The sequence below is a fragment of the Bos taurus genome, chromosome 5 (genome assembly GCF_002263795.3).
Source record: "Bos taurus isolate L1 Dominette 01449 registration number 42190680 breed Hereford chromosome 5, ARS-UCD2.0, whole genome shotgun sequence".
NCBI lineage: Eukaryota > Metazoa > Chordata > Mammalia > Artiodactyla > Bovidae > Bos > Bos taurus.
In genome coordinates this window covers 111,059,363-111,075,662 of record NC_037332.1, presented here as the reverse complement: position 1 = coordinate 111,075,662, position 16,300 = coordinate 111,059,363, and the positions used below count along the sequence as shown (strand labels likewise).

Below are 16,300 nucleotides of genomic sequence, written 5' to 3'. Positions count from 1 at the left end.
CAATACTTTGGCCACATGATGCGAAGAGCTGACTCATTAGAAAAGACCCTGATGCTGGGAAGGATTGAAGGCAGGAAGAGAAGGGGATGACAGAGAATGAGATGGTTGGATGGCATCACCAACTTGATGGACATGAGTTTGAACAAGCTCCAGGAGATGGTGATGGACAGGGAAGCATGGCATGCTGCAGTCCATAGGGTCGCAAAGAATTGGACATGACTGAGCGACTGAACTGAACTGAAGAGCCAATTATGCAGATGAGGAGACAGGTTCAGAGAAGGCCAGTCCCCTGCCTGAGGCTGCACAGCTAGTACCTGGATTTGAACCCAGGCAGCCTAACTCCAAGGCTCTGCCCTTTGGCCCTCCATACCCAGCCCTCCCCCAACCTCCTTCCTTCCTTCGCAATTGCCTTTTCAAGACTGTGGGTGGCTGGAGACCACCAGCACTGTGAAGGGCAGGCAGAGGCTCTGCCCCTACCGTGTGCCACCACGGCTTTCAGTACACTGGGCCATCCGGTCAGTGGGGCTTACTTCACCTGCTGCTCAGAGGAGAACACTAAGGCCCAGAGAGGTTGAAGGTCAAAGGGAAAGTCACTCAGTCGTGTCCGATTCTTTGCGACCCCATGGACTGTATGTAGCTGCCAGGCTCCTCTGTCCATGGCATTCTCCAGGCAAGAACACTGGAGTGGGTTGCCATTCCCTTCTCCAGGGGATCTTCCTGACCCAGGGATCGAAACCAGGTCTCCCGCATCACAGGCAGATTCTTTACCATCTGAGCCATGAGGGAAGCCCCTGAAGGTCAAAGTCCCAGCTACTCAGAGGGAGACTAGCCCCTCGGTCCACAGACCCACCCTCTGCCCCTGGAGCTGTATACCTGCCAATTATTAGCAGCACGTGACACCCCTACATGTGGGACTACCCGCGGAATGCCAGTGTATGAAACAAGCTACCCTATAGCACGACTGGGGGTGGGGTTCCAAGTCCGCCCTCACTGCCCAGGCCTCAGTTTCCTCATCCATAAAATGGGAGATGGAGTGAGGGGAGGGCCATACAGGGCTCCAGCCCCTTCTCTCTCCACCCCTCTCCCCTCCCCTGGTTCTGCCAGGACTGGTGAAGTGTCTGGTCTGTACTCACCACCGGGTCAGGTTGTTCCTGCCCAAATCATGCAGCAGGAAAGGGCCATTTGTCAGGCCTGAGCTCAACCCCAACTCAATTACTGACACCTCAGCCAGCCTGCGAGGCAACTGTTGTCGTCTCCGGTTTACAGATGAGGAAACTGAGGCTCAGAGAAGGGAACCGCCGTGCTCAGAGTCACCTGGCAAGGCTGTGGCAGAACCACCAAGTCAGACTTCAACCTGCGCTCCCAGTCCCCAACCCCACCCCCAACCTCATCCATCCATCCATTCACTCGTGCACTGCTGCAGGCTCTCCCCAGCGTCGGTCAAAGGCTGGGCTTGTGCTACCCAGGCTGGGCAGTGGTGAGCCAATCGTGACATTCTTCCTGCCCTTGAGGAGTGCAGGCTCCACTGGCAAAGCCCATCGTGCAGCTTAACAAACCAGTCGGCAGGTGATAAAAACAGAGGGAAGTTGCAGGTGGTTTGAGCCATAGGGTCAGTGGAATCTGGAGCAGCTTCCTGGAAGAAGTGACATCTCAAGGAGAGCTCAAAGCCAAGCGGGGAGTGGGTAACATGGAGAAGAGAAGGTGTCCAGGCAGAGGGACCAGCTAGAGCGAGGGAGGGAGGTGGGAGAAATCCCAGTATCGGGTCTGCCCGCTCTGGCCCATAGAGTTACTGGGACTCTCTCCCATAGAGTAACAGGGACTCAGGGCCTGACTTTGACTCCACTTGGGTCAAAAGGAGAAGAGAAAAAAATAGCAACACAACCCTCTGCTTCCCGCCTGGTGCCTGGGAAATCTAATAAAACTGCCAGCTCCTCTCAAGGCCAGATCAAAGGAGAAGGCACCATTTCCATCTGTAATTACATTTGACTCACAAAATGGTCCCGAAAGGGGAGTGGGACCCCAAGAGAGGCCCCCAGAGTGGGAGGGGCTGGGGCCCAGCATCCCAGGCTGAGCCAGGGCCCAGATGCTCTTGAGAGTCACCAATTTCCCAGCCCGCCAAAAGGGAGATGAGAGATGTGGCTGCTGACAGTCTGTGACCGCGGTCACCCCACTTGGGGCCACTTGCCGCACACGCGCCCGCCCACCCACAACTGATGGGAAGCCTGCCGCCCGGCTCTCCCCGAAAGGTCACCTGCTTCCTCCCCTCCTCCCTTGCAACAGCTGTTTCTCTAGTCAAGCACACACCTGTTAATCTTTTTCTAATGGACCATCCATCACTCCTGCGAGCATTTTTCTGGGAGAGAGGCAGTGAGCGGGAGACAGGCAGGTAGACAAACCTAGGCACAGTGAGTGAGAGACCAAGCGGGGAGGCATGTGGAGGGGAACAGGGCAGCCGTCAGAGAGACGGACAGAGGGAGACGCAAAAGACAGATGGACAGACAGACCAATATGGACGCAGGGAGTGAGAAGCTAACGCAGGGTGTGGAGAGACAAGACAAAGAGAGGAAAACAGAGATAAACACAGAATGAAGGACTGCGATCACGACACTGGGTAAGTCAGAGACAGAGCCAGAAAGTGAGAGCTCTGAGGCAGACAGAAGAGACTGCAGAGAGGTGGCTGGAGACGGCAAAGACCCACCCAGGGGAAGGGGAGGTGCGGAAGGGCAGAAAAACCAGGTTACACCAGAGGTGGGAGGATGGAGGGCAGATGAGGGGGCTGCAACCTGGAGGAGAGGCCAGAAGCAGAGGGAGACAGGGGAAGGGGCAGGGCCAGCTCACCCCTGAAGGACGCCAGGCTTGGGAGGGCTGGCTGCAGGGGCAGACAAGGGCCCAGCTGGTCAGGAACCTAAGCTGCCCCCCAGGAACCCCTCAAGCCCAGCATCACCCCCATGACAACAATGCTAGCTGGTGTTAAAAACATCCCCATGTACCAGGTGGTGCTAAGCACGTTCCATGAATTATTCCATCAAAGCTAAAACATTACCCTATAGTAGCCCCATCTGACAGCCGGAAAACCTGAGACCCAGAGAGGAAAAGTGACTGCCCCTGGCCACAGACAGGCAGCGGAAGAATCAGATCTCACACGCAGGTCTCCTCCCTCTGGCCCAATACCTCCCCATGGTCCAGGTGCCTGCACCTCCTCTGCATTTCTGACTTGAGGCTCCAATTCAGCAGAGACTCACTGACCTGCTTACAAGCCTTCCATGCCCTCCCTCCCCCACTGCCCTAAGGATAAAGCCAGTCTCAAGACTCTTCATGAATGGACAGCCCCCGGGCCTCCTGGGCTATCTGCCCTGGCCCATGTGCATATGCACCTTGAGGGCTCAAGAGGGTCTTCCATAGGAATACCTATGTTCCTGGTGCCTGCATTTGTCTCTCCTCTGTCTACCCTCAGGATCCATCTCCAGTGCCACCACCTCCAGGAAGCCTTCCCTGACTGCAGCCCATGTTGGTGTGTCTCTCTCCTAAGCCCCCATAGAGCTGGAATGTCAGGCACTAAGCTATCCCATCTTCCTCTTCCTAGAGTCACCCAGATCTAGGTTGGCAGTGACTTGACAGGACTGCTGAAAAGAATAAAACCTGTTCTGACCCATCCACTGATTTGGAGGCCTTGAATGCTGTCCCCTGGGAGCTAGAGCCAGTGGACATACCCCAGCTGGGGTCAGCCTTGCTCTAGGGAGGGTTTCTGCACCCCTGCCTTGCACTCCATTCAACCTGACCCTCTTTTTCTTTTTTGGCCACACTGCAGCATATGAGACCTTAATTCCCCAAGCAAGGATCGAACCTGCACCCCCTGCATTGGAAGGCAGAGCCTTAACCACTGGACCACGAGGGAAGCTTCTAATCCTCTTTGTGTTGTCCAACCATTCTCTAGTCTCAGGAAGGCCTTGCCCAGCTCGGGAGGAGTCATGGGCATGGTCAAGAGAGTGCCAGGAGAGGGTGGGGCTGAGACAGCCCCCTCCCAGAAATGGTGCCTCCCCTTCACCTCCTATCAGCCTTCTGGAACCTCCAATTCAACCTCAGCATCTCGGAGCCCAGCGCTGACAGCCGCTCACCATGCCACGCTGGGCAAGCCAGTTCACCTCTCTGAGCCTCAGTTTCCCCACCTGCCCAGTGGGGACAAGACACTCGCCCCGCCGGCCCCGGGGGCTGCCGAGAGGTCATACCAGGAAGAGATATGACAACACAGGAGAGCAGATGACGACGGAGGAATCTGGCTGCCCAAGCCATCCCCACCCACCTGCCTGTCACGTGGACTCCATCCCAGACGGTTCTGGGCGCCCTCCCCTCTAGGGCTGCGCCGGGTCAGGAGCAGACTTCAGCACCATCTGACCACCTCGTGGGTCACACACAGGCCCCTGCCTGGCTGACTCCTGCTTTTCCCAGCCACCTCCTCCCAGGCCAGTCCCTGCACGGAGTATCCATGACCATGAGAAACCTGGAGACGCTCCTTCGTGATCTTGGCAGCAGTGACCACCTACAGGCCATGGGCACCCCCGTCTCACCTCTCATCTGAGCCCCTGTGACCACACAGGGGTAGCCCCTTCACAGACGGAAAAGGAAAGTGACACCTGACCTCTGTCATGCCCTCGTCACCTTGGCGACCACACCAAGCTCGCCGCCTGCAGGGTGTGCAGCCGGGGCCATATGAGGGACCCCCCAGGATGCCTCCCCTCTGGGTGCCCTCCCCTGCAGGAGACGGACTGCATGTGTTCCCCGGCTTCCGCTTCCTGCTCCCAGCTTCTCTCTCTGCCCCTTGGCAGCCCTGGGCCACCTTTCTCTCTACCGGCACCACCTCAGACGGGAGTTGCTCAAAATAGACTCGGGGGCGGATCGCTTCCTGCCAGCACCGTCTGGGATGGGAGCGAGGGGCGTGGAACAGAGCTGCCCGTGCCCCACGAGCGGGCCCTGCGCAGAGCTCCGCCAAACAATGGCTGCCGCTCTGAGCTGCTTTAAAGAGAATATTTTTAAAAATCTTCCCTCCCCCTCACTTCTTCCTTAATAATTTTTTTAAGCTCCAGACGGTAGCTGGGTAAACTCAGCCCAAGGGTGGTGCAGTGAAAGTCGCTCAGTCGTGTCTGATTCTTTGCGACCCCATGGACTGTCCATGGAATTCTCCAGGCCAGAATACTGGAGTGAGTAGCCTTTCCCTTCTCCAAGGGACCTTCCCAACCCAGGGATCTAACCCAGGTCTCCCGTATTGCAGGCAGATTCTTTACCAGCTGAGCCACAAGGGAAGCCCAAGAATACTGGAGTGGGTAGCCTATCTCTTCTCCAGCAGATTTTCCCGACCCAGGAATTGAACCGGAGTCTTCTGCATTGCAGGCAGATTCTTTACCAACTGAGCTATGAGGGAAACCCCAAGGGTGGTGTAAGGTTCCAACAGAAGTTCACAAACCATTCCTAACTAGTGGGTGCGGACTATGTTGCAGGCTTCTTAACGCACTCGACCCTCCCGGCTGCTCTGGGAGGAGAGGTTCATGTGCCCACTTCCAGATGGGGCTACTGGCTGAAGGAGGCCAAGTGACTTGCCCAAGGTCACCCTCCTGGGCAACAGCAGAACCAAAGGATGAAGCAGTGGGTTTCAGCATTCCAGTGGTAGATGTCAGGTTGAGGGGTGGGGCAGGGGGTGTTAATACCTGCTTTGAGGATGGTGGTGAAAACTCAATACACCAGGCTGGCTCAGGGCCTGGCGCTTAGTAGGAGCCAGGGAGCCAATCCCTATGAGGGAAAGGGCACGAAGTCAGGGCATCTGCTTGTGGACGAAGAGGCCAGGGAGGATCCTGTGAAGGGGCAGAGGGTGCCAGTGAGGGCACCCCAGCGGGGAGACCAAAGGGGGCCTGCAGTACCAAAGAGAAGAGCCCCCCCAACCCCCGCCATCTGAAGGCTGGAGTGTTTGCCCAAAAGGATGCAGCAGAAGGAGAAGGCGGGACAGGCCAGGTGGGGAGACCCTGAGAGGACTCGAGAAGGGACCATGGCCTGGCCTGAGTCTGGGGCTGCAGGGAGAGCGAGAAGCTGGACCCAGAGGTCAGAGCTGCGGCCACTGTGTTGCCTTGGAGGGATGGCTGAGAAGGTGGGAACCAGTGGCACAGTAGCAAACAGGCCTCTGAAAAATAGCCCTGATTTGCAGCGTACGGCAGTTTCTACGAGTAAATACCCCTCACTTCATGGCCAAACCGTTTGGAAGGGTGGGCTTGCAAAATCCTGGAATCTGAGAAAACGGGCTCCTGTGAGCTGGTTCCACAAGCCAGCACAGGGATCGTGCTCAGGCGTTGGTGGGGCGGGACCGTAACAGGCACCCTGGGTGCCTCTCCATCCAGAAGCCAGACCAACCCCCCGCAGCACCCGTTCACTGCAGCGCCGTCCCCGGGGACACTGGGTCAGGCAAAGGCCAGCAGACTAGACCCGAGGTGAGGGGGTCCGGGCTGCCAGTCTCACCAACTTTACCCTTGCAGAAAGCCTCCCCACTGGCCCTCCCCAGAGACCCTCGTAATTAAGCTGGAATGGCTGGCAAACGGGCAGCTCCGAGCAGAGTGTGGTGGCAGCCCCAGGGGCCGCATTTAAGTAAATTGAATGGAGCCTGTGCCTGGTGAGCTAATGAAGAGGGAAATGAGAGTGGGGCCCACCCTGGGGTGCTGTGGGCGGGTGGGACGGCCCCACAGAAAGAGGACCACTGGGAAGCCAAGGGGGTGTTGAAACCCTATGGGGGATGAAATCTGACCCCAGCTGGCTATGGGATCTTGGGTCAGTAACATCCCCTCCCTGGGCCTCAAGCCTCCCCCTCTGGCTCCTAGATAGAGTTCCTTACACAGCTGGGGTGCAGGTTAAGGGAGGGACCCCACCTAGCGGCTGGGGAACAGTGGGAGCCAGAAAATGATGTTTTTCCAAAAGGAGCCAGGGCTGGACTGACTTGTCCAGGCTGTCAGCCAAGTGTGAGCTATGGAGACATCTGTGCTAACCCCCTAGCCCTCTGTCCTGTGCCCCCATAAATACCCTCCAGTACCACACATCTTCCCTATGTTCCTGCCACCTTCCAGTAGCCATCCCGGCCCCCATGGGCAGCTAGCCCCCCCCCCCTTTGAGGACCCTTTCTCTGAACTTGCTGCTGCTGCTGCTAAGTCGCTTCAGTCGTGTCCAACTGTGCGACCCCAGAGACGGCAGCTCATCAGGTTCCCCCATCCCTGGGATTCTCCAGGCAAGAACACTGGAGTGGGTTGCCATTTCCTTCTCCAATGCATGAAAGTGAAAAATGAAAGTGAAGTCGTTCAGTCGTGTCTGACTTGCCTCACCTCTAAACCCTGGGCAGTACCCCTGGCGGCCCAGGGGACCTGGGACCCACCATTTAACTCCGTCAACACAGTCTCTGTCCCCCATGCCTCCAGAGCTGAAGACAGAAGAAGCCACGAGTTCAGCCAAGAAGGGGAGACAGGGGCAGCAGGGCAACCCCAGAGGGGTCCTCAGTGCCGTGGGGCTACAGTGGAAGGGGAGAAGAAGTTGGGGTGGGGGTCAGGGATAGAAGGACGCCCCACCTGCTGAAGGTGTGTCATGGGTAGAGCGCAAGGGGCTTTGACCGTCAGTGAAAAGGTCTGCATTTTGTGCCGAGGGCGACGGAGGCTGTGGAAGTTTGGGGCCAGGGCGCTCCCAGCTTCTGGAAAGACCACTCCAGGGGTTTTGGAGAGAAGAGACAGGAAGGCTTGGGTGCAGAGGTGAGGAATGGAAGTCAGGATTCAGCGGGGACTGGCTGGGGATGGGCTGTGGGTGAGCTGGTGTCCACACTGAGAGGGACAGGAAGTGCTCCCCCTGGCTCTGACCCCAGGTCGCCATTCGATCACTCATCCACCCTGAGCTCTGCCTCCTCCGTGCCTCGCCCTGGGCTGGGCACTGAGGTCACGTGGCTGAACGGGACCCAGAACAGGGGAGACAGACACACAGCAGGTGTGTGCCAGCACATGTGTGCCACACACATGCCAGCCCCCGCCATGCCCGCCCCGCCCCGCTCCCCACTGGCCTGCTGATGGTGCTCGATGCCCATGCTGACAGTGTTGACCAGAATAGCCATCATGATGCCCCGGTTGAAGTATTTGCTGTCCACGATGCCCCGCAGCTTGGCTCGCGTCTCCCGCCACACGTCTTCGCACAGCCGAGCCGCCCCGTCGGCCGGCCCCTCCTCGTCCTCCTTCCCCAGCTCCAAGGAGGCCCCGTCCTCGCTGGTCCGGGCCACATCCGCGCCGACTTCATCCTCGCTGCCCACTGCGTCCCCGGAGCCCGAGCCCTCCTGGCCCGAGTCACTGCTGCTGCCCTGGCCTGAGGGCCGCCGGTCGCTCTCGTGCTGGCAGCGGGGGCAGCTGGCAGGGTCGGAGGCCAGCATGGCAGAGATGGGCTGCACCAGCGTGTGGGGTGTCGGGTCCAGGGGGCTGTGTCGGGGGCATAACTCTGGAAAGGAAGCAGGGGTCAGGGTCGGGGCCTCGGGTCATGCAGGAAGCAGTCCCCACCTGCAGTGGGTCTGGCATAACCTGGGTCACCACCCGCGTGAGCCCACAGGGTCTGCCTGGAACCCACCAGCGCTGCTTGGAGGCCGACGGCTGGTGGTTCCTGGGGAAATGCGCTTCCCCTTCTCGGCTTTCCTGGCCCCCAAAGAAAAGCAGGGACCAGAAGCACCCACCCCACAGAGCTGTAGGGTGGGTTCTATTGGTTAAGACGCAGATGAGCCCTGAGGAGTGTCCTTGCTCCATCACTTCCTGACCTGTGGCCCCCCAAGATTAGTCACCAAAAGACCCTTCAGGTACCCCAGCCTGTCCCCACTGTTTTGCTTCATAGCATCATGGAGCCTGGAAAACGGCTGAAAAGGCCGGTGTGGAGGGTAGACACCCCTCAGAGGAAGCCAAGGTGGCCTCAATGTTCCTCAATTTTCCTGGGGTCTATCGCATCCAGGGAAGAAGGAGGCAGGAGCCCTGGGCAAAGGAAAGTCTTCATTCTAGAAGCACCTCTCCCCGTCCCCAGGCTCCCCTCCACACAGCTGAGTCGAGGTGGGCCCTGGGGAGCGGGCAGGAGGTCCCCACACGTGGCAGGGGCAGGAGCTGTCATCCCAGGGCTGTCCCCGGAGAGGTGAGGAGCTCGGCCAGTATTGGATCCAAGTTCTATGATCCGTGAACCATTTCAAAGAGGCGTCAGAGAGGCTCCGTTTGGGTGGTTTGGTTCCTTCTTTATATTTGTCTATGTTTTCCTAGAATAAACGGGTTTTGCTTGTGTAACAAAAAATATATAACGTTAAAGGGGAAGAAAAGCCTGAAATGTCTACCCTTCATTTCCACGCTTGCTACCAAATACCTCTGGATAAGGCTCTCTGACTCACTCATCCTCTAGACCGGTGGGGCTGCCAGGGGTGGGCCCACCTCAGCATTAGAGGTCAGAGAAGAGCACTTCCCAGCCCAGCTGTGCATGGGGTTGACCCCCTAAGGCTTGTTTCCCAAGGAAGGGAGGAGTTGGGGGAGGCACGGAGGCCCAGGGCAGGGGACAACCTCCCTCCAGAAGCCTTCTAAGGGCTTCTCTCCACGCAATTTCTCGGGAGAGAGTGGTAGGCGACAGCAGGAAGTCCCCAAGTGGTAAACACCCTACCCGCATCATCCAGGAACACAGGGTGCCAGCCTTGCCCAGACCCCCGCTCCCCCGACCACGTGCTGGGCCAGCCCACGGGCCACCTGGAGCCTCCTCCAAGACCACGCCTGGATGGCTGGCACTCGGGGATGGCTGGGCGGCCGCCCTGAGGATGAATTCTCCAGCTTGTCTCTGAGCATCTCAGATTCCCAGAACATGAGAGCTGCAGGAGCGAGGCTTGGGGTGGCTGACTCCACAGGGCCTGGCCTCATCCTCACGCCATGGATGGAGACCAGAGGGCCGCAGAGGAGCCAGGCCAGCCAGCGTCACAGCTGCCGCTGCTCTGGGGTGCAGTCCTGAGGCCGGCTGCCTTCCTCACTGGCACCAACTGGGGGGCAGGGCTGGGCCTGGGCTGGGGCTCACCTCCTGTGGCTCCTTCGCCTCCTCTTACCGGAGAGGTTCACGTCCCCCTGGGTGGTGGGGGGCGGGGAGCGGCAGAGCCTGTAACTCTGATGTCCCTAACACACTGTGTGACCTTGGGTGACTCCTTTCATCCCTCTAGACCTTAGTATTCCCATCTGAACACGGGAGCCGATATTACTCTGTTCCCTTCTTAAGACTGTTTTCTAGAACAGATGAGAAAATGAATGGAAAACCCTTTGAAGCCTAAGGGGCTAACTCTCTGGAACCGTCTACAGTCGAGCAAGAGAAATGATCCCAAGGCAGGAGCAGATCACAGTGTGTGAGGTGCCTGACATGCCTGCTCAGGTGTGCGAGCAGACAGGCAGGTAGCAGCAGGAAGCCATGGGCGGGGTCGGGGAGGGGGGATGGTCTGCAGCAGAAAGGGATTTTATAGTTTCATAAAACTAAGGAAAACTATAAAGGAAACTAAGGAAAACTATAAAGAAAGCTGAATGCCTAAGAACTGATGCTTAGGAGATCCAACCAGTCCATCCTAAAGGAAATCAGTCCTGAATATTCATCGGAAGGACTGATGCTGAAGCTGAAACTCCAATACTTTGGCCATCTGATTCGAAGAACTGACTCATTTGAAAAGACTCTGATGCTGGGAAAGGTTGAAGGCTGGAGGAGAAGGGGACGACAGAGGATAAGATGGTTGGATGGCATCACCAACTACTTGGACATGAGTTTGAACAAGCTCCGGGAGTTGGTGATGGACAGGGAGGCCTGGCGTGCTGCAGTCCATGGGGTCTCGAAGAGTCAGACATGACTGAGCGACTGAACTGAAAACTAAGGACAGATACTTCAGTACTTTGGCCACCTGATGCAAAGAGCTGACTCATTGGAAAGACCCCTGATGCTGGGAAAGATTGAAGGAAGGAGGAGAAGGGGATGACAGAGGATGAGATGGTTGGAGGGCATCACTGACTCAAAGGACATGATTTTGAGCAAACTCCGGGAGATAGTGAAGGACAGGGAAACCTGGTGTGCTGCAGTCCACGGGGTTGCGAAGAGTCAGACACGACTGAGCTGCAGAACAACAAAGGACAGGTAACTGTTCATTGTTTTGTGCAGGGAGCCACGGTAGAGCCTGAGTCCTGTGCACACACGGGGTCAGAAGGGAATTCCTCCAGGGTGGGGCTAGGCCTCCCCAAGTCCAGGGCCAGGCCAGGCCAGCCCAGGCCCCAGCAGGTGATCGGGAAAGGAGACAGGCAACTGAGAGTGTGGACTGCAGCTCCCGGGGAAGGCCCAGGTTCTGAACTAGATGGACACCTCTGCTTGTGCTGGAGAGACAGGCCACGTTTTCAAACTGCCGTGTCTGAGTCCCCAGCTGGAGACACACCAGGCCTGGGTGGAGCACCCTGGAGGCCCCGCGACTTACTGTAGTGCCTGGGCTCCTTGGCGCGGGGCCCGGGCGTGGCAGAGCCGGGCATCCCCGCGGCCTGGCGCCGGCTCCGCAGGGCCTGGTAGAGGCCCAGGGCCCGGCGCTTGGCCTTGCGCAGGATGTGGCAGACGTACTGGAAGATCTCCTCGTAGCAGTCGCCGGGCTCGGCGTAGCTGGCCACCGTGCTGGAGGACAGGTAGCGCTGCCGCTGCTCCAGCATCAGCCGATGCTCCCGCTGCTTGGTCTCCGAGAACTGGGTCGCTATGACAACGAGGCACAGGTTGATCATGAAGAAGGAGCCCACCTGTGACCAACGGGAGGAGAGGACAGGGACAGAGGGGATGGTGGGGTGAGAGCGGGTGGGGGTGAGGGTGAGGGGCCGCAGGACAGTGGGAGAGGGAGAAGGAGAGACGGGACGGGAGAGGGAGCGGTGGAGACGAGGGATGGAGGCAGGGCGAAGAGCAGAGGGGATGCAGAGGCAGAAAGAGGACCAGGGGAAGGGGCAGGGCAGATCCCAGACATGAAACAGGCAGAGAGACGGCCAGAGACAGCGGGATGCAGAGAGAAAGGTAAGGAGAGACGCCGAGGGAGGGTGAGACAGGCTCAGAGAGGACAGAGGTGGGGGGTGTGGGAGGCACGGAGAAGGGGGCGGGTGGGGACAGGGAGAGAGAGGAGGGGGCAGGGTGTGGAGGGCCCAGAGAGACGGAGAGGCACGGGCACAGATAGGAACAAGAAAAGATCACTGAGGCCTGGCTCCCAGAGGAGGCTGGGGCCCAGGACAGGGGTGGCCCGGACAGCCCCCCAGAAGGCTGCTTCCCTGAAGCCTGCTTCCAAGCCCACCCGCTTCAGACCCCTAGGTCCTGACCACAGCTGCCCTCCCACCTGGGACATTGACACTGAGGCAGGGGAGGGAGGCAGAGACCCTGCAGGCTCTGCTAGCCCTGAAACCCACTCCAGCCCTGCCCTCGCTATGGCCTTGACTTGGGCCCTAGTTAAGCCCGCAGATCCCACTAGAGAGGCTTGCTTTAGAAAGCATTTCCTTGTGTGCTTGGACTGGGTGGTAGGGAAAGGTTAGGGATTCTGCTACCTCAAGTCCTCAGGCCCCACTCCAGGGGCCCCCAGAGCCAGAAGGGCCCTTCCCGCCCCAGTTTCCAGAGTCAGGTCCTCCCAGACACGTGCTGAGCCTTGGACCAGACTCAGCTGCAGTGAGAGAGGCGATGGCGTTGCACCCTCCTCCAGGTTGCCCACCAGAAGGTTCCTGCAGGCAACAGTCGGTCGCTCATCCCCTCTTCCTTCCTCTCCCTGACAGCACGGCTGGGAGCTGGGGTTCTGGAGATGAGGTGTGAGGGTTGTAGGGGGCTTCCTGGCCCAGAAGACTCTGGGAAAATCCCCTGCTTCTAAAGTAAGAAGATGCCTCACTCGTTTGCTCTCTGTATTTCCGGGAAACGGGCTCCGCAGGCCCGCGTGAGGGGCATGGACCCCGCCCGCTGGGACCTCACACTTGGCGGCCTCTGCCCAGCCTGCCTCTGCAGCCGCTGTCCCTGGGTGACCAGACAGCGCCCCATTTCCCCCCTGGACCTCCATTTTCCCCATCTGTCAAACGGAGGGCTCAGACGAGCTTAGGACTTATCCGGCCAGAAGGAGCACAGGGGACCTGGGTCTCAGGGATAAGAACCCTCACTGGCTGCATGGTCCAAGCCAAGCGCCTCGCCTCTCTGAGGGTCAGGGTGCACACCTGAGAAATGGGCAGGTGACCCGGCCTGGCCAGGGCTGTGAAGGTCAAAGGACAGAATGGTCGCTCAGGCGCTGCTCGCTACCCTCTTCCTAGCACCTGGCCAACCCAGCACCCCGGCCTCCCGCCAGCCACCCTTTTCCCTGAGATGGGGTCACCACCTGGGGCCCAATGATTGCAGCAACAATAGCAGCGGGACTCATTTACTGAGCAAGTACTGCGTGCCAGGAGCTGTGCAGGCGGCAGGCCCTGTCTCCTCTAACCCTCCCAGGGCCCGTGAACCAGATGTCACCTCTGTTCCTCACTTCAGCATGAGCTTGGGAGCCAAGGGGCTTGCCCAGAATCACGCTGAAAGGTGCCACCCCCAGACCCCGTCCTAACTCCATCAGGAGAAGCAGATGAAGCATCTGGCCGCTTCTCGCTGAATCTCAAGGCTCCCCTCGCCACCCCAGTGCTTCAGAGTCCGCCCCACTGCAGGATTCTGTCTGGGTTCAAGGTCTCCACAAGGCGCCCCCTGCCCAGAAAGGCGCTTCCTCTGGCTCTTCCCCCTCCAGCTTTTAAGCTTTGATTCCGGCATCACCTCCTCCAGGAAACCTCTCACTTCCCCATCCCTTCTCCAGGCTGGACAAGAAGCCTCCTTTGGACTCCCTTAGCCTCTTGGGCTTCCTTTTGCGGCAGCTCCTAAGATGCGGCTGGTCCCTGATGCTGCAGCCTGTTTCCCAGTGAGACTGTGAGCTCCCAGAGGGCAGGGCAGGCCAGATCCACTGCTCGATACCCAGCACTTGGGGCCTGGCACAGTGCAGGCTTCCCTGAAAGTGCTGGGGAATGAACGAACCAGTGGATGGGTAGGGATGCTGAACAAAGCCTGGGATCTTCTTTTATAGGCACTGTTTCCTTATGGAAGGCATTCTAGCACCCTCAGGAAGGCATTCCAGCACCCCCAGGAAGGCACTGAAGCTAAGCCAGCACTGGGTGTGTCTCAGCTTAGTTTGTCCTGAATCCCCAGGTCAAAGTCCCAGCAGCCCAGGAGGGGGTGCAGCGCTAAGCGCACCCTCTCCTAACACCAGGGAGCCAGACAACCCAGCCCTACAGCGGGGAGCCAGCAGTGACTTTCCTGGGAGTGAATCACCTTGACATTTGAGGACTGTGTTGTGGCTGAGACTGTCAGGCATGACAGAGTGGATGAGCTCTAAGCTTAGAGGAGACTGTGGTGGGGGTAGAGGGGTTGGTCAGCAGAGGAGCCCTCTCTGGGGGTAGAGAGAGCCCCCCTTCACCTCCAAGTCTCCCCCACAAGGAAGAGATGCCCGAGAGGCGTGGGTCCCTCCAAGAATTCCAAGGAGCTCCAGGAGCCCACACCCAGGCTCAGTCTCCCCTCCAGACCCTGCCTGGGAAGCCACCCCAGCCTTCAGTTTCACAGCATCTCATCTTCCCACCCCAGGAAACAAGGGAGATGCTGGAGCTCTTGAGAAGCTTCATCTGGGGGCTGCATCCCTGCTATGGTCATAAAAGAATGTATTCCCAGAGACTGCAAGGCAGAGAAACTTGAGTGCTGGGTGGACTTCAATGCCCAGAAATGAGAAACGAAGGCAATCAGAAGTGATGGATGCCTCCAGCAGCCACCCCCAACGAGACCCTTCAATCACCCGTGGCTCGGGTGCATTTTAAAACTGCCCCTCCTGCTCTCTCCCACTCAGCTCTGTGGGCTCGGAGGGTCTCCCTGGGGACTCCCAAAGACTCTCTGGTCCCCTGGCCTGTGGGTCCTGGAGCTTGCCTGGAGAGCACCAGCTCCCTTGACACTTACTATGATGAGCAGGATAAAATAGATGAAGTTGTAGAAGGAGTGAGCATCCATCACATAGTACATGATCTCCACCCAGCCTTCCAGAGTGATCACCTGCAGCCGGAACAGAGCAGGAGAGACAGGCTGAGTTGGCCGAGCCTCTGGAAAGGCAGGCAGCAAAACGAGTGCCCCAGACAGAGGTCCCCCAGCACCTGGGCACTACACGTGTTCTCTCTCATACTTCTCCCGAGGGCTCCACTGGGCAGGCATCCTCATCCCCAACATGCAGGTGAGGAACTGAGGTCCAGAGGGATCAGAACACTTGTCCAATGTCACATAGCCAGCAAGGAGTGGATAGGGGACTTTTAACCTGGTCCCTCTCGCTCCAGAGCTCCCTACCTTTCAGTCTTCCACAGCAAAGCAGAAGGACTGGAGGAAGCAGGTGGCCGGGAGTGGGTCTGGGTTGCAACTCCAGCTCACCCCCTGGGCCACTCACTCTTTGAGCCTCAGCTGCTTCTTCAGTGCATGGGATTAACAGAGCCCGCCCGGCAGGGCTGGGGGCGCAGCTCGGCTGAGCCAGGGACAGTGGCTGTGCTGAGCTTGGTGTGACTCTGTCCCCCATGCACTTCCCCAGAGAGGAAAAGCAGAGCAGTCTTGGGCAAGATGAACACTGGATCCTTCCCAGCACTGCGGTCTTGTTGGCTTCTGGGCAATTGCACAGAGCAATTCCCCTTCTTGGGGCCGGAAGGTCTCCAAACACAGATGCTGGGCTATGATCACATCACACCTTCGGCTCTGAAGTCTATGATTCTGATGCTCCCCAGAGCAAAGCTCGCAGAGCAGCCCTCTCAGCGGCTTCTCAGCCACCACACTCTGCGCCTGCCCCATCCTTCCTTCCAACCACAGCAGAAAAGTAACCCTGACCGAGCACTCACCGCACGCTGGGCTCTGCTCACATCGTCTGGTTTATTCTTCTCAGCCACTCAAGGTTGGGGGGCAGGGGGAGGGAGCTGATATAACCCCCATTTTTTTAATTAAAAAAAAATTTTTTTTGATGTGGACTATTTTTAAAGTCTTTATTGAACCTGTTGCAATATTACTTCCATTTTAGTTTTTTGGCTGCAAGGCATGTGGAATCTTAGCTCCCCGACCAGGGAATGAACCTGCATCCCCTGCATGGGAAGGTGAAAATCTTAACCACTGGACCGCCAGGGAAGTTCCACCCCCATTTTTAGAGATAAGCAAATTGAGGCACAGAGACTTCAGGCAATACACCCGAGGGCCTACA

General features: G+C 58.2%; 1 protein-coding gene across 2 annotated transcripts in view; it reads right to left on the bottom strand.

Moving 5' to 3' along the window:
- CACNA1I (calcium voltage-gated channel subunit alpha1 I) overlaps window positions 1-16,300 on the bottom strand; it is a 127,211-nt gene that overhangs the window by 33,536 nt on the left and 77,375 nt on the right. For both annotated transcript variants that reach the window (XM_059887167.1, XM_024992917.2), the window contains 3 exons: window positions 15,034-15,126; window positions 11,498-11,804; window positions 8,069-8,493 (listed from right to left, as the gene is read on the bottom strand). In XM_059887167.1, the coding sequence (XP_059743150.1) occupies window positions 8,069-8,493; window positions 11,498-11,804; window positions 15,034-15,126 (825 nt within the window). The remainder of the gene's footprint in view (window positions 1-8,068; window positions 8,494-11,497; window positions 11,805-15,033; window positions 15,127-16,300) is intronic.